This window comes from Jaculus jaculus, chromosome 6 (assembly GCF_020740685.1).
Source record: "Jaculus jaculus isolate mJacJac1 chromosome 6, mJacJac1.mat.Y.cur, whole genome shotgun sequence".
NCBI classification, from domain to species: Eukaryota; Metazoa; Chordata; class Mammalia; order Rodentia; family Dipodidae; genus Jaculus; species Jaculus jaculus.
The window spans coordinates 124,880,413-124,899,411 of NC_059107.1; the positions used below are offsets into that span (position 1 = coordinate 124,880,413).

At 37.3% G+C, this 18,999-nt stretch overlaps 1 protein-coding gene across 20 annotated transcripts in view; it reads right to left on the reverse strand.

The window, feature by feature from the left end:
- The window catches only part of Ppfia2 (PTPRF interacting protein alpha 2), a 441,464-nt gene that overhangs the window by 104,663 nt on the left and 317,802 nt on the right, over nt 1-18,999 (reverse strand). For all 20 annotated transcript variants that reach the window (XM_045152128.1, XM_004650146.2, XM_045152145.1 and 17 more), the window contains one exon: nt 6,819-7,040. In XM_045152128.1, the coding sequence (XP_045008063.1) occupies nt 6,819-7,040 (222 nt within the window). The remainder of the gene's footprint in view (nt 1-6,818; nt 7,041-18,999) is intronic.

Here is an 18,999-nt window from a genome sequence, read left to right on the forward strand (position 1 = left end):
CATGAGCAGAGGGTGGACATCACTCCCTAGCCAACAAAAGGTGGACTACAGCAACAAGAGGGTGTGCCAAACACTGGCATGGGGAAACTGGCTATAAGGCCCATAAGCCCGCCCCCAACAATACACTCCCTCCAGGAGGCATCAATTCCCAAATATCCATCAGCTGGGAACCTAGTATTCAGAACACCTAAGTTTATGGGGGACACTGAATCAAACCACCACATTCCGCCCCTGGCCCCCATAAACTGATATCCATACATGATGTAAAATACAATGCTTTCAGTCTGACTTTAAAAATCCCCATAGTTTTTATCAATTCCAATGATGTTCATACATCCCCATAGTCCAACATCTTTTAACTGAGCCATAATACCAAAACATAACCTCAAAAAACCCATAATGGCACAGAATAAATATTCACACTGCAAAAGATGGCATTGGGCATAGCAAAGAAACATTCAACCAATACAAGATTTAAACAACCAGGGCAAACATCAAACTCTGTAGCTTCAAGTCCAACAACTCTAGCCAGTGACAAATCTTCAAGTACGATAATTCTAACCAGCAATGAGTCTCTGGCATTCCAATTCCGCCCCTCCAGCTAGGCTACTCACAGTCCTGGGAAACTTCATCTGGCCGGCAGCTCCTCGGCAGCCATCTCATGGTCCCAGCATCTCCACTGGGTCTCTACTGCAATCCACGGTTCATCCTCATGGCCCCATGGGGTCTCTATGCAGGCAACCAGCAAACCCACTTCACACTGCCCATGGCCATTTGCAAAACACAAGACCGTGTTGCAAACTCAATGACACTCTTTGCAGCATTTCTTATACTCCACAATACCAGTTAGGGTGCCAATTTGTTAATCCAGGGGGCAATAAAGCAGACTTTGAAGAACAGGACTCCTTGAGCACTCAGGCCCCTTCAAAAGAGTCTACATTATTCTTGTTACCCCAGCGCAGGTCAGTTAGCCCAGTCTCATAGGTTGTAATCTCTCAGTTGCAGATGAACGGGCAGCAGTTCACCCAAAGATTTTTCTTTCTGTGCAATATCCCTCTGCACACACCAGTTCATTTCTACGCAAAGCAACCCTGCACAACTTCTCAGGACATGGGCACAAGAGCAAGCTTCTCACACAAACTGCTAGCCCAGTCCAGGCAAAGCTCTTTCACATCCTCATAAGCCAAAACCTCACAGTCCATAGTTCTTACTGCTTTCAGGTCTTTCAGCTTTGACCAAAATAGTCCATCAGGCTGTACTTACAACACTGCAAGGCATCTCTTAGGCCAAGATTTCAAATCCTTCCACATTCCTCTTGAAAATCAGCTCCAAAAGGCCAGAGCCACAGAGTCAGGTGTCTAGCAGCAATCCCACTCCTCGGTACCACTTTACTGTTGCAGTCCAGTTCGCATTGCTGGTAGAAATCACCCAACCAAGAGCAGCTTCTGGGAAAAAGAGGTTTATTTGGCTTACAGGCTTGAGGGGAAGCTCCACGATGGCAGGGGAAAACGATGGCATTGGCAGAGGGTGGACATCACCCCCTGGCCAACAGAAGATGGACCACAGCAACAGGAGGGTATGCCAAACACTGGCATGGGGAAACTGGCTATAAGGCCCATAAGCCCGCCCCCAACAATACACTCCCTCCAGGAGGCATTAATTCCCAAATATCCATCAGCTGGGAACCTAGCATTCAGAGCACCTAAGTTTATGGGGGACACCTGAATCAAACCACCACATGTGGAATAAAGAATTGCTTTTTATTATTAATTACTAGTCCACCCACAATTAGATACTCTTGTCAGTGCCATGTATGGCATATAGGAGATGTTATTTGAGAATACGGTATTGCATTTTTGATTCAGTGATACATGTGGGTGATTCAATTTTTAACTGCTACAAAAAATAAATCTTGAATGTACAAGTCTTAGAAATACTTTATCTTTGCGTCATTTAGAAATCTTTAATATATTTTTCTGATTGTTAATAAATTACTTATAAAGAAAAAGTAGCATAAAAATTCAATGCCCTTTTGAACTAATGCTTATATATTATTAAACTTTATTACATTTAATAAATATAGTTATATATCAAGTATACTATAGTACAGTGAAATGCAATTCATTTTTTAGATAATAGGAGAGACAAAAGTCATTGATTCCAGAACACCTGAGTCAAACCACTACATTCTGACCCTGACCCCTATAAACAGATACCAATATGTGATATAAAATATGATGCATATGGCTTTAAAAGTTCTCATAGTGTTTATCAATCCTAATGATGTACCAACATGCCTGTAATCCAAAAAATAATACAATCATACCAAAATATCCCCCCAAGCCCATAATGGCACAGAATAAATACATTCTACCTGTTGCCCCAGTGCAGGTCAGATTCGCCCAATCTCAAAAGGTATAATCTCTCAATTGCAGCTGAATAGGCAGAAGTTCACCCAAAGATTTTATTTTTTTCTGTGCCTTATCTCTCTGCTCACACCAGTCTGTTTCTATGCAAAGCAACCTTGCACAACTTTTCAGGACACAGGCATAATAGTAAGCCTCTCACACAACTGCTTCTAGCTCAATCTAGACAAAGCTCATTTTACCCTCATAAGCCAAACCATACAGTCCATAGATTTTACTGCATTTAGATCTTTCAACTCTGATCAAAATAGTCCATCAAGTCGTACTTCCAGCATTGCAAGGCATCTGTTAGGTCAAGGTTTCAAATCCTTCCATATTCCTCTTGAAAATCAGCTCCAAAAGGCCAAAGTCACACACTCAAGTGTCTAGCAGCAAATGAAACCACTCCTTGGTACCAACATTACTGTGTGCAAACCACCACATGATGTCTATAAATTTCATATCATTTTACTTGTGAGAAAGAATGGCTAAAGATTGATCATTTAGGTGGTAGTTATACTATGGCTGACATTTTTAAAATAACTGACATTGAGTAAACTATTTTACTGTGATAATTTGGAAACAGGACATAGTATAAAAAGCAGGTTTGAATTTTATACCTTCCTAGTGTGGAAAGGGTTGGGTGGTGCATAGGCTGGGAAGATGCCAATTTACTTCACTAAACCTAAGTTCCTCATCTGAGAAAAATGAGAGCCCTCAGTACTTTTCTGTAATGCAGTAAGGGAAAATAAAACATTTTATTTTGAGAAATCCTTTGTAAAGTATGATAGTGTCTTCAAAATTGAAAAGTGTTCTCTGATGGGCTGGAGAGATGGCTTAGTGGTTAAGCGCTTGCCTGTGAAGCCTAAGGACCCTGGTTCGAGGCTCGGTTCCCCAGGTCCCACGTTAGCCAGATGCACAAGGGGGCGCACGCGTCTGGAGTTCGTTTGCAGAGCCTGGAAGCCCTGGCGTGCCCATTCTCTCTCTCTCCCTCTATCTGTCTTTCTCTCTGTGTCTGTCGCTCTCAAATAAATAAATAAATAATTTGAAAAAAAGAAAAGTGTTCTCTGAGTGTGTTTGTATGTACAAATATAATGATGGATCCAGAAAAGTAGACAGAGCGTTTGATCCCCTCATAGGTCTTGTCTCCTCTCTCACTACCTACTGTTTTGTACCTGAGACTTCCCACATTCTGATTAATTGCAAGATTCTGTAAACATTTGTTTTTGCAACCTTCTTTCAGAGATGAATGATGGAAATTACTCCTTTCTCATTAATTTTATTCAAAATATTAACACCCAGAAATTATGGAACTTAAAAGTATAATTGTATTTTGAATGAAGAATTGCCTGTGTGAAACCACAGCGTAAAAATTAAAAATTAGTAAATATCCACTCTTTCAATAATGACTTTTTTATTTTAAAGAGAGCAAGAGAAAGAGAGAGAGAGAGAAAGAGAGTGAGAGGCAGGCCTTCAGCCACTGCAATCAAATTCCAGACGCTTTTATCACCTAATGGGCATGTGCAACCTTGTGCATGCCTCACCATTGTGCATATGGCTAACATGGGATATAGAGAGAAGAAAATGAGTTCTTAGGCTTTGCAGGCAAGGGATTTAACCACTAAGCCAGATCTCTAGCACTCAATAAGTTTTTTTTATTACTTTTTATTGACATCTTCCATAATTATAGACAATAAGCCATGTTAATTCCCCAGCCACCACTTTGCCTTTGCAACTTCACTGTCCATTATATCCCTACCCCTCTTAATCAGTCTCTCTCTTATTTTGATGTCATCATCTTTTCCTGCTATTATGATGACCCTGTGTAGATAGTGTCAGATACTGAAAAGTCATGGATATCCAGGTCATTTTATATCTGGAAGAGTGTATTGTAAGCAGTCTTACCCTTTCTTTGGCTCTTACCTTCTTTCTGCAACTTCTTCTGCAATGAACCTTGCACAGTAGCTATTTCTAGAGCAGTGAGCAAAATACAGCCAAATGAAAACAATCTCAGCCCATATGAATCATTATATCTAGCCGAGGAAAGATATGCATGATGCCTTATATATTAGTGAACTATATTCTGTGTCCAGGAAGATTATGTGCTGTGGGATAAATAAAAATATACAGAAAGTATACCCATGTATATAGATAAGGTAAGGAAACACTTTTTTGTTGAGAAGATAGCACTGGAACACTAGGCAGAGGATGCAAAATTACAGCAGACATCCTGCTGAACTCAGAGCAGAGTGGGTTATGGTGAGAAGAGATTAGATCCCACAGGTAAAGAAGTTAAGCAATGGAGATTGAACTTGTCTATTAGGTTACTATATAGACTTTGATATCACTTAACATAGAATCCATGTCCATTAAAGAATGCTTAGCAGGAAAGCAATGTGACTTGATTCACAGGCAGGCTTCAGAGGCTATTGTGAGTATAGGTGGAGGTGAGTCAAAGATGGAAGCAGGAAGACTCAGTAGCCATTGCAATAATACAGCAAAGGATTATGTGGAACAATGGAAAGCCAGGCAGGTTGCTCCAAGTCATTCATCAAGTTTGCAGATTAGGCTGAAGTGATGGTTTAGTGGTTAAGGTACTGCATAGGCAAAGCCAAAGAAATCAGGCTCAATTCCTCAGTACCCACTTAAAGCTAGATGTACAAGGTGGCACATGTGTCTGAAGTTTGTTGGCAATGGTAGCCAGTTCTTCCCTCCCTCTCTTTCTTTTTCTCTTTCTTGCTCACTGCCCTTCTTTCTCTGTCTCTCAAATAAATAAATAAAATGTAGGTTACAGCATTACTTCTGAATCAAATAAACCACATTCCAGTGAAAAGTCCTGAGCAGGCTTCAGGTCTTACAGGCTGTAAACCAGGAATAATGAGTGCATAGCATGCTACAAAGTCCAGCTTGATGTGGAAATTCCAAGAGAAACAACATGATGATAGGAATGTTGAGATACCTTTTAAAGACTCAAAAAATATTATATAAAAATACAGAGAGAAGGATGAGCTGGGAATGGAAACTGGATGTCCATGAGTTATTTTGGTGACAGGTGATTCAGAAACTTAGTAAAGAAAGTGGATGTAGACTGAGAAAGGAAGGGATGCCATGTTAAGGGAAATGAAAGTGACTCAATAAATGACCCAAAATTAGAATAGATGGTTAACTGTAGGAAATTCTAGAGTCTTCAAATAGTATTGGGCCAGCAGAAATATGTTTCAAGGAGGGCTGTGTGTAGAGTAACATGAGGGTCAATATTATAAGAACACTTTTAAGGAGATAAAATAGGCTCACGAGAAAACAGGAAAAAAAAAAGAATTGAATATAAGGAACAGAGTCACCTATACTAACAGTCATTCACATACTAAAATATGAAGAGATACTATACACAATTTGTAAGAATGTATATGATAGAAAAGGTAAAATGTCACAAGAAAAATTATCTATTCTCTATAGAAGAGATAATTTTCTTTGCAAATATGAGTTAGTAAGTGTGGTAGTTTGAATAGATGTCCCCCAATATATTCAGTGTTTTATTAGTTTGTAATTTGCTTCTATAGCCACCTGGCTAGAGTTGATGTTACTGGGTGGATCTTAAGGTGTGATTCTGGGTTTGAGATTTCAATGTAAAGATATGTAAAGTGTGTCTAGCTGGAGTTCCTGAAGTGTGCTGTGCAGTGTGGCTTTTGACTTTTATCTTTTTCTCTTTTTGCCTAGACCTTTCTGAGGGGGTCAACTTCTTCTACCCTTATGGAACTTCCCCTGAATCTGTAAGCTTCAATAAATCCCTTTCTCCATAAGTGGCCTAGTCCGGAAGTTCATCTCAGTGAACCTGAAGCTGTCTGTTATAGCACGTAAAAAGGTTATAAGCTATCCTCATAGAAAGTAGGATGGTTTGACTCTGTTATAGGTAAAGTATCTTATTGTATCTTGATAGTTACTTTAAATTACTATTTTTTTTTTCAGTAGGCAAAGCCCTGTGAGACTGGGATATAGATAAAAAGAAGGGTTGTTTTATACATATGAATAACTTATTCATGTATATATATTCACCTTAATAGATATAAAATTAAAATATAATAAAGGACAATTTATAATGCCAGTTTTGAGTGTGTCTATATTATAATAGTATAGAAAGTCATAATTCATACTGACATGTATGGTTCAAAATATGTACTTACATTTTATGACAACTGAGACTTGATACAAAAAGCTTCTTCCCATACATATTGAAAACGGTAGTGAGATAAGCTGTTTTTGTCTTATTGAATAAGTACATAACTAACATAATGCATTCTAAATTGTGATATTTAAAGAAGGAAAGACTGTAGCCATTACAGGAGATCATGGGAAAAGATCCTTAGAGGCAGCATTCATGAAGCAAAGACAGAGAAAGTTTGATAAACCACTTACCTCTCGGATATCTCTTTGATATTTGGTATTCATTTCTTCTGTCTTAATGAGATCCTTTCTGGCTGTTTCTGCTTCTTGTTCTACCTCTCCTACTCTGGATGAAAGGGCTGCGAGTCGTTCTTTCATTTGGGCCATTTCATAGTTTTGCTTTTCAAGCAATTCTTGTAGTTCTACTATTTGGCTAGTGTCATCGGTTGAGTCTATGGAGCCATTAGACAGACGCTGCAAGAAGAGAAAAAGTGTAACAATCAGTGTTTGCTTTATCCTTTACTGAAAATGCGTGGCCTGGAAGAAATGTTCCCTCACAGTTTTCACTCTGACAAAGAGAAATTCTGAGATAAACTAATTTTGGAGAAAAACTACATTTCTAAGAAAATTTGTATTAATATCTGGGCTACAGAGGCACTGCTGTTGGTACAGTGCTTGCCTAATATTCACAATACACAGTACTGCATAAACTGGTTGTGATGGCACATGTCTCTAATCCCCCTAGGGCTTGAAAGCAGTAGAATCAGGAGTTTTGTAGCCATCCTGGAATACATAGCAAGTTTGAGATCCATCTGGACTATATGAAGCCCTGCCTCAATAAAGAAAATGTTAACATTGTCAGTACTTTTCAAACATGTTATCATATGTATTTAAACTTAAAATTTCTATATGTACCCATGAAAAAGCAATATTAAATACATACATAATTTAGCACAAAAGGCTTATGTAACCGAAGTATTAAGTAACTGGGAACTACTAGTTGGAATAGTTATATATTATCTTTATTCTTTTTTTTGTTTGCTTATTTTTATTTATTTATTTAAGAGCAACAGACAGAGAGAAGGAGAGAGAGAAAAAAAATGGATGTGCCAGAGCTTTCAGCCACTGCAAACAAACTCCAGATGTGTGTGCCAGTTTGTGCATCTGGCTAGCGTGGGTCTTGGGGAATCAAGCCTTGAACTGGGGTCCTTAGGCTTCACAGGCAAGCACTTAATCACTAAGCCAACTCTCCAGCCTATATTCCCTTTATTATGAATGCATATAGTGATATACTGCAGATATGTGTTTTTGATTAATAGACAAGGGCACAAAATTGCAATATTTTCCATTTAGTCAAAATTCATTGTGAATTTGAAGGCTTTATTTACAGTGACATTCAGAAAAAAGAAGATATACAAACTTGCTGAAAACGGGCAGTGCCAGGGTAAAGGTGAAAGATGCTGAGGATACTCAACACTTACCAAAGCAGATATCCAGAGGCTCATAAGAGATCATCACTAAAGCAAACTTAAAACACACTCACCATAACTCAGGAAATTTTGCAGAAGAGGGGGAGGAAAGATTATAAAAGCCACAGGCTGAGACATCATGCCCAGAGGCACTGCCTTGCCCTAATAATGGTTTAGTGGTTAAGGGGCTTGCCTGTGAAGCCTAAGCACCCAGGTTCAATTTCCTAGTACCCACATAAGCCAGATATAAAAAGTGGACCATACATTTGGATTTTGTTTGCAATGGCTGGAGGCCCTGATGCACCCTTTCTATCTGTATCTGCTTCTCTCTCATTTTCTCTCTCTCTCTCTCTCTCTCTCTCTCAAATAAATAAGTGAAATTAAAAAAAGAAAATTTGACTGAAAAAAATTGTCAATTTAAACTATGTGTGTACAGTCCTCAGAAAGGAAGCTCAAATATTTGAGACTGATATTTTCATTTTTTATAAGGGCTTCTAGAAACCAAGGACATGTGTCTGAGAAGTAGGATCCATAAGTGAATATCCAAAACATGTAAGGAAACTAGAGCACTCACTTGCAAGAAAACAAAGAACCCTAGAAGAAAATGGCAAAATATATGAAAAGACATTTCTCATAAGAAGACACGTATGTGACCAGAAGATCTATGAAACATTGTACAGGGAGTAAAAAGTAAAACTGAAATGTGGGCTAGAGAGATGGCTCAGTTGCTAAACAAGCATGAGGACCTGAGTTCAACAAGCAGCCCCCACAGTAAAACCCAGCATGGGTGTGCATGGTGGTCACCCCTGCCATCTCATGTGACTGGAAAAGTTCAGTTGTGAACAATGCAGCAAAATGAATAAGGGAAAATAACTTCTTAGTGGAAAAAGCACAACCAAACAGAAGCAGAGAAAATATGGGGAAAATATAATACGGCACCGTCTGTTCTGCTCTAATTCTTATGTAACAACGTGAATTCACTCCAACATTAGATATATTAGGCAACAATTTGAACATGATGTAAACTTTGTGTACTCTCATCTGCAATTTTGTTCCTGAGAGGCATTGGGTAACCATGAAGGATTATTCCACAATACAATCCTGAATATTGTTCTGTGTTAACACCAAAGGACTTTAGTTCCCCATTGACTTTACAAGCTTATACATCCGCATCTAGGATACAATTCTCTGTCTGATCTTAACAGCCTTTTAACCCTTTTAAACCTTTTAACTTTTAACCCTCGACTTTTTTTCTCTTTTTTTCAAAAAATAGCTGTGTGATGTTTTAAAAATAAAATTCAAATATACAATGATATGAGTTTATTATGTACAATATGATTTAACATTTTGGAATATAAAAAGGTGATGTTATATAAGTAGAAAGTTGGATTATGTTTGTCTGTAGTTTTCTTATTTTTTTGCATGCATTTTGTAGATAACAGAGGTGTGCTTTTACATAGCTCATTAGTTTTATACTGAATATATCACATAGACCAGAACTGTCTGAGGAAGGAGAAAGAACAAAAACCATAAAGGCATAAAACCAGAAAGATCAAAAACAGAGGATGAAGATGCAGACATCTGGCAAGAAGTATTTGTAAACCTACTAACCAATGAAGCAATAGCAGACAATATATTGGGAAAGACAGGTGAGACAGATATGGTTTCCTTCCTTAATGGTGTAGAGGAATTTCCCTATTGGTGTGCAGAATGGAGAGGTTCTCTGAAACCTCATAATTACCCAGGTTTTTTTATATTGTATATAGAGGTCAACAATATTTCAGAAATACAAAAACTGAGTAAGATCACAGCTCAATTGTTACAAATTTGGCAAGTGGTTCTAGCCTTCTCTAATCCAGTTCTCAGTTGTTGCTTAATAATGACAATCTTTTCAATGTGCAAATAGCTGTCCTCTGTCAGTTCATAGTTCCTGCTTCCTAAGCGACATTCCTGGAGAGGTGCAGTTTGACTCCTCAGCAAGCAACCCTGCAGATGTCAAGCCCAGCAGAGTACAGAGGACTTGGCCACGGGGAGGACAGCAGCATCCTCTGAAATGTCCCTCACTCTTTCATTAGGTAAAGTTCAAAACCCACATTATGGATGTCCTGTTACCAGATGATCAGTAATGATTTCCCATTGATTAGCTCTGTAGACATATTTTAAAGAGGATACTAGTTATAAATGGGAACTCATTTTGGGAAACTTTAACACACTAGACTATGTTAAATTTTAAAAGCCTTTGAAAAAAAAGTCAAAGAAAATCTCTATATTCTTCAGATAAGCAAATAGAATTTCTGTGTATATTCCTGCAATGGAAAAGAATAAACCATCGACCTTTGCAGTAACATGAATGAATCACGGAAACAGGATGCTGAGGAAAAGAGCTAGGTGCAGAAGAGTACACAGTGTGATTCCATTTTTAGAACTTTCTATAGACGACGGTTCCTATCAATAGCAGCAGGGAAGTAGACAGGCTGAGGCCTGGGCCTGTGCAGTGGGGGTGTAATTGACTACACAAGCTGTGCATGCAGACACTTTGAAGGGTGAAGGGAATGTCTCTGTTTTGATTGGAATAGTGTTTTCTTCTATTACAATCATACAGTTCTGCACATAAATTTGCATGTACATTATACATAACAGTTTTACTTTAAAGATCTTATGTATGTATGTATGGATGTGTATTAAGTGTATTTGGGTGTATAGGTATGTGCATGCCTCAGCACACGTGTAGAAGTCTGAGGACAACCTCAGGCTCTTTCTCCTCTGCTTCCACTTTGCATGAGACAGGGTCTCCACTGTTGATCTTGTCACTATGTGGGACAACCTAGCTGGCCTGTGAGCTTCCTTCCAGTCAGCTTTCACTGTCACGGGAGTGATGGGATTACAGAGGCATGTGCCAATTGCTTTGGCTTTATTTGGGTTCTGGGAATTGGATTTGGGTCAGCAGGTTTCTAAGCTGTTACCTTTAATGACTGAGCTTTCTTCCCAGTACACTAGTATAACTCAAACTTTTTATAAGTGAAAGTTTCGGAATTGTGAAATAGAAATATCTGAGACTTGCATTATTGCATAAAATATGAAAACTTTTGTTATTAGCTTGTTTCATCCTTCCTTTACTGCCTCTAATCAGACCATGCAAATCAACAGGTTAATATTATACACACTGTGCTTAGCATTCATAATTATGTATATTAATAAATTAGCATATAATCCACATATTGCTTCTATACTAATGGGTAGGCACACATTTACATGAACACAAGTCATATATATTCCTATATATGTATACACACACACATATATACTTGACAAACATTTGTTCAGTGCAACTGAATAATAATTTTATAACTAGAAAAAAATTATTAGTGTGATTTTACACAGCTGAAGTCCATTAAAATCTTGCTTAATATTCTATATGTTGTCATGTATTTATCTAATTATTTATTTGTTAGTTTGAGAGAGATAAAATACAGACAGAATGGGCATGCCAAGGCATCCTGCCACTGTAAACAATCTCCAGAAAAATGTGCCACATTGTTCATCTGGCTTTATATGGGATCTAGGGAATAGAACCCAAGTCCTTTGGCTTTGCTGGAAAGTGCTTTAATAGCTAAGCTATCTCTCCAGCCCTAATATTGTATATTTTAATTCATCAACATGAGAATAATTTAACTAAACATAATTAGTAATCATGCAAATTAAATGAAATACATTTTAAATGTTAACATCTTCAATTCATTGAGCACATGATATACACTGCCTAGTTTTATCCTACTATGCATTTTTGTCCTTTATTTTTTTTCTCTGGAATGAACATCCTTTGCTTAAAAAGTGCAATATATTTTTAGGGTTTTAGGTGAAACCCAAAGCCTCATGCACACTTAGCAAGTATTCTTTCATTGAGCAACACTCAGAAACGAAATTAATCTATGCCTTTCTATGTATTTCAATCTATATTAATCAAATTTAAGGAAATTTTAAAATGTCTTCATAAACTATAAGTATAAATGCCTCATTTTAAGAAAAAAAATGGTTGGCAGAGGTAATACAAAAGAGGGTAATGGAATGTATATGAAGTTAAAGCAGAATATTTGGTGAGCATATATGGCCTAAAGAAGGATAGGGATGGCAGTGGGGGAGGAGGATGAATTAGAATAAAGTATAATGACACATATAAAACCCATTACTTTATACAGTGTTATAGTCAGTTTCATGCTGCTATGATGAGCCTTCAAACCAGACACATTTTATTAAAGGAACAGAATTTATTTCAGGCTTACAGATCCAGGGGAGTTGCATAATGGGGAGAAAGGGAAAACCCACCACCAAAAGCAAGAGCATAAATCTGCAGCCAAACAGGAAACCCAGGCAGAACTCACACTGATATCTGCATGCCTCAGACTGGAATTCCAGATGCTTCCCTAAACATACCTTAGGGCTGAACACTAGGATCCACCCACCATGACACCTCTTTCAGACAGGGGGCTGGAAATACAATTTACAAATTTGAATTAATATCCTGAATCTATTAGGTAACATCTACCCAAGCTATCATATATGGCTTATAAAAAGTTAACTACCGATAGAATATGCTCCTTTTGTCCCAAGTTATTTCTACCCTGAGTGTGTGTGTGTGTGTGTGTGTGTGTGTGTGTGTGTGGCCACCAGTTAGCCACTTATCTGTCTTAATCTTGGCAGCTGGGGAATTGAACCATGGCTGGCAAGTTTTGCAAGTAAGCACCCCTAACCACTGTGCCAGCTCCCCAAACCTTGATGTGAATATAAAGTGAATATAAATATATGAGCATTTTCTTAAATGTCAAATGGTTGAATGAAATAGAAATTAAATGCTTATATTGCATAGTTTCATTGAGATACAGTTAATAACTTGAAATTTAGTACTTTAAAGCCTAAAACTACATAGTGTTTGATATACTTACTGCCACACAACTATAAACATAATCCAATCTGTGAATATTTTATCACCCAGAATAGACTTGTCATGTCACTAACAATCCCTAACATCTTATCTCACCCCAGGTCCTAGGAATCTGTATGACATTGTAGGTTACCCAGTTGGAAACTTTCATGCAACAAATTTTGGGAAATATAGTATTCTAAGTTAAATTGCAATATCAGATAAAGAATGAACATCATCAGCTAAATAAGCATAGTGGATATTATATAAAAGTCAAGCTAATCCAGGCATGGTGGCACATGCCTTTAATCCCAGCACTCGAGAGGCAGAGGTAGGAGGATTTCCATGAGTTCGAGGCCACCCTGAGATTCCATAGTGAATTCCAGGTCAGCCTGGGCTAGAGTGAGACCCTACCTTAAAAAAACAAAAACAAAACAAAACAAAACAAAAAGTCAAGCTAATGCCTAAGAAAATCAACTATATGAACAATACACTGAGCCAAAAATTTACCATATAGGTACCTGTCTGTCATGTAAGCAAATGACAGATGATCACAAAAATAACATAGTGGGAAATGCAAGATGCTTTAGTAGTTTTGAAGCTAGCAGCACAGCTGGAATGACAAGGTACAGTGAGCATCTGGGAGTGGATATAGGTGGGGGTATGATGAGTGGTTTGAATCTAGTGTAGGACTTGGACTTTTTTTTTTATTTTTTAAATTTAATTTATTAGTTTTCTTTTCAGTAAATACAGGCAGTTTGGTACCATTATTTAGGCTCATCTGTGATCTACCCCCTCCCATTAGACCCTCCTTGTTATTGAAAATGGGTCCTGCATTGTGGAGTTAGCCCCCAGTTATTAGTATGATAAATGTCTCTGAAAATCATGACCCAACATGTAACTCTGACATTCTTTCCGCCCCCTCTTCCGCAAGATTTCCCTGAGCCATGTTGGGTTCATTTTTGGGACTTTTTTGTTGTTGTTGAGATGGAAACCGTAGGAAGATATTATACATAAGGATGGAATAAAGTGTAGCAATATGATTCAGTGGGCAAGATTCTTGCTTTGCAAACATGACAATTTGAGTTCAAAACACAGTATACAATGATACGTGGTGGTGCATGCCTTTAACCTCATCATTTGGGAAGCAGAGATAGGAGGATGGTCATGAGTTCCAGGCCACCCTGAGACTACATAGTGAATTCCAGGTCAGCTTGGGGTAGAACAAAACCCTACCTCGAAAAAACAGAAAAAAAAAAAAAAAACCTACAGTACACACTTAAATTCCACCTATGTTGGCACACACTTGTAATTCCATCAGGGGAAAGGAAGAGACAGTGATCACTGGAGCTCACATGGCAGCGAGTGTAGCCAGGTGAGCTTCAGGCTAATTAGAGTCTATGTCTCAAAGGAGAGGTAGATGCTGTTCCTTAGCACAGTACCAAGCTATCCTTTGCCCTCTGTGTGCATATTCACATAAATGAATCTGCACATATATTTATGCCCTTCCACACTACACACATGTAGACCCCCACACAGTACCGTAAGTTGATATTTTCAATAAATATGTCCATTGCCTTGTAGAACACAGCATCAAGGATTAATTTTTAGAGGTAAAGTTGGAGAATTTTTTCATAGTGTAGGTATTGGAGGATGCTTTCTTGGACCACAGTGATAGCTATGAAGAATGTCATAAGTGGTTAATTGTTTAAGTAGAATTCATGTGACCTTTGACAGAGAGCATAGACCCAAAGTCCAATGTAAGACTTTTAGTTTTCAATTAGAGATAGATTTGTTATTTATTGACTAGTAAAAAGAAATAGGGAAAATAGATTCAGTGTTAGTTATAAATGACTTATTAGTTGAGTAGCTGTTAATAAGTGGATATTGTATAAGTCTGAGTCAATATGTTGAGGTTTTCCAGAAAGTGCTACAACTATAAATCAGATCACCCCTGGGGTCAGCAGATGTGACTGAGAATGTCCTTTATGTTCTATTTTCAAAAGTTGTTTTTTATCAGAGCGGTTTTTCACCTTAACATTTATATATTTATTTTTTTATTGTCTCATCTACCAGAATATGTGTTCTTAAAATTTTACATATAACCCACACTTTCATTGAAAATTGATTATTCTTGTGAATTTCACTTCTGATTCAGGTTCTTTTCTTGGATATCAAATAGAGATTTCAAAGACAGCATGTAGGAACCACAATGTGTGCCCTTTCTCCAAACCTGTTTACTTTTCATCCTACCCTGGATTCTCAGATTTCAGATTCTCAGTACCAACACCTTAGAGTTACCCATGAACTCTTTTTCTCTCATATGTCATTCAATTTATTAAAAAAAGTCTTTGTTTTCTCCTCCCAATACATCTGACTCTATTTTAATTTTTCTTCTCTCAAGGCTTCTACTCTTCCATTTTCATCTCCATGATCTCTATTTTCTTTTATTACCATTTCTTCTCTTTTTTTGGTCACACTGTCAAACTAACTATGCCTCTAACAAGTCAATCTCTCTACTACATAAGACTGTCTTTCATACTTCCCTCTTCCTGAATGTTCTTCCCTTAGTCAACTGATAATCAATAACAAGGCCAGTACTGAGCAACTTATGTTATAGTATGACCAGATTCCCTAACTTTATTAGTTTGTCAATGCCTTCCCCCAACCCCAAATTGATGCTATTCAAGCATGTCAAAAATTTTATTATTTTAAAATTATTGTTATCTTCCAATCACTCACTCCAACTTGCTTGAGAATAAACTTGAGGGCAGATAGGACTGTCATGTGCATGTTTTTGTTGTATTCCAAGTGGCTAGAAGGATGTGTGACATGTGTAGTTAGAGAGGTGAACTTAAATGTATCCCAATTGGTTCACAAAGAATTATATGTGTGAAGGACTGGTAATATTTGTAAGATAAATAAATATCAATAAAATAGAAGGGTGTTAAACTTGTTTATAAAAATTGCTGACAGTGCAACTCACATACAGGTAAAATATATTTCCCTAGACAAGTAGTTTCCCATCAGTATACCTATTGATTCAATTATCACAAAATTGTGAATGCCAGCAAATAAATGTGTTAATCTAAAAAAAATTCTCTAGGAATAATTAAACAATTTTATTTTGAAATAAATATATCAACAAATAAATGAGGACATGTGTGACAAACACAATGAAACATTACAAGATAAGGTTCTTCTCAAAGTAATTCATTAACATAAGGAATTTCAATCAAAATCCCAATAGACTTTAAAAAGGGAATTTGACAGAATATTGTGATTAAGTTCTAAGACACATGACTTATAAAATTACAAGATTTAAAATGAGTTTATATGTATTCATTAAATACATACTTATGACAGCCTTAGGTTTTAGGGATTATTTAAGGCACCTGAGAATCAGAAGGAAAAAAAAAAAACAACTATCTTAACCATTTGGAGCTTATTTGGTATCCAGCATGAAAGATCATAAATTATAGATGAAATTAAAATTATACCTTAGGTTGGACTATGTTGTAGCATTTGAATAAGGAGTTGATAAAAGGGAGGATATTAATCATGTATTTATCTGGATGAAGGGCATGAGAATCACAAAAGAGAAAGATCAACATGAATACTCAAGGAGGCATAGGTAGAGTTAGAGATGACATCAGAAAATAAAGAATTCCAGGGGAACTGAAGAGGTAGTTTAACCATTGAGGCACTTGCCTACAAAGTCTATGGACCTAGGTTCGATTCCATAGAATCCACAGAAGCTAGATGCACATGGTGGTGCATGTGCCTGGAGTTCATTTATAGTAGCTAGGGGCCCTGGTTCATTAATTCTCCTTTCCCTCTCTCTCTCTCTCTCTCTGTGTGTATATGTGTGTGTGTTTGTGTGTCTCTGAATCTTTCTCTCTCTCTTTCATAAATAAATAAAAAAACATAAAATATTAAAAGAACTTCATGGTCAGAGGAGTTTTGTGTAAATGGAAGGATTTGATGAGTTTTGTGTTGATGATCAGATGCTCAGATATATAATCTAAAACATCACTGTATTTCATGTCATAGTGAAGTAGACCATGGAGAACCCATAAGAAGTCACTCTGAGGTAGTTATAAAAATTAAGATGACATATGATAGAGATTCAAACAAGATAGTAAAAGCCTTAAGTGGTGAGATTCTGGATATAATGGCAGAATAGATAAAATTTTTTCACATGCCAATATGGGAAGTGAGAAAGAGGAAATATACAAGAGTAGCTATGTTCATTGGCATATTCAACTAGAATGGTGTAATTCCTTGTGGTGGTTTGAATAATGGCTTCCAATATATTCAGTTTTTTATTTGTTTGTAGTTTGCATCTGCAGCCACCTGGCCAGAGGCAGTGTCACTGGGTGGATCTTAAGGTGTGGTGGTGTGTTTCAGATTTCAACCTAAAGATATGCGAAGTGTGCCTAGCTGGAGTTCCTGAAGTGTGTTGTGGCTTTTGGCTTCTAGGCTTGTACTTCTCTCTCTCTCTCTGCTTGGTCTGGTGAAAGCAGGCCAGCTTCTTCTGCCACTATAGAACTTCCCCTGGATTGGTAAGCTTCAATAAATCCCTTTGTCCATAATTGTGCTTGGCCTGGAAGTTCATCTCAGTGAATCTGAAGCTGTCTGCTACATTCCTGTCACCTGTTGTTGTAGTTAGCTTCACAGTTCTGAACAAACACGTAACTTTTGGGAGTTAAGTGTTTATTTCAGGCTTACAGATATCAGTGGGACACCATCAATGGTAGTAGAAGCTGGCTTCCTTCTGGAATTCATAGCAGAGAGACATCATCAAATAGCCAGCAAGCACCAATCAGAGCCCAGCCAGAGCCCCAAACTGCTCTCTACACACCTCAGGGCTGACTTAACATCTGACCTCAAATAAACTTTAAGGCTGGACTCCAAATTCCATCTCCAGTTACATACCTCTTTCCCAGTAGGGTACACCCACTGTAACTCAAGATTAAAGCCTGAGTTTATGAGGCCACTCAATTAAACCATTATACCAAAAATGCAGAAGGTAGATAGCTTTGTGGTAGAGGGAGTATGATTAAGTTGTTGATATTTTAAGTGTGCCATGCCTTTTAGATACATAAGTTCATGTACAAACAGATTGCTGAGTAGATGTGACTGGTGTTAGGATATGAACTACAAACAAAGTTTTGTAACCCATTAGATTATGAATGGAATTAAAGCTATGAAAAACCTTAAAATTACAATGAAGCAGACTAATGCTACTACACTATAAGAAAGTAAGGAAGAACGTTTTGATGTAAGAAAGCCAAGGACACAAAGCTGCTGGTACAGTAACAGAAAAGCAGTGTGGTTTCCCAGAGTACAAGTAGAGAAGGTGGGTCAAGGGAAACATTGAATTGTCATGGCAAATCCTTCTGGGAGAACAATTCTAGGTGCTGAGAATTGGCTATTGTATTTAGAAACATAAATGACTAATAGGTAACAGTTTTTCTGGGGTGTGTTGTTAAGCCCACACTGGCATAAATCTACAAAGCAAGGTTCAAAATGAATATATAAAGGACAATGGGTTTAAAACCCCTTCTGAAAGGCTTTTGCTATGAAGTGTGCCAAAATATTGAAAAAATAGCTGGGGTCCAATGTGAGGGAGAGGCTGTGGGAGATAGAAACAATAAACTTATCATTGCTTTTAAAAGCATACTCTTGAATATAATAAAATAATTAGTTCTGAAAGTAACTTTCTGAAAAAACTAAAAACCAGCAAGAACGCATTTTCTGTAGTGAAGTAATATGAGCTAACTATATCACCATATCATATAGAGATGAGACAGTTTGCATCACATAAGTCATTTAATCTTCACTTCCTTCGCTGAACAATTAAGAAAATAGTACTACTGGTTCAAGAGAAAAAAAGTCAAATGTCTAAAAAAGTATCATGAAAATGATTTTTAAAGAAGTAATATCACTAAGATACTTCTTCATTTAAAATCTACCCAAACTTCTCTACTGCACAAAAAAAAAAAAAAAAAATGAAATTGGATGGTATGCCAGAACAAGTAAG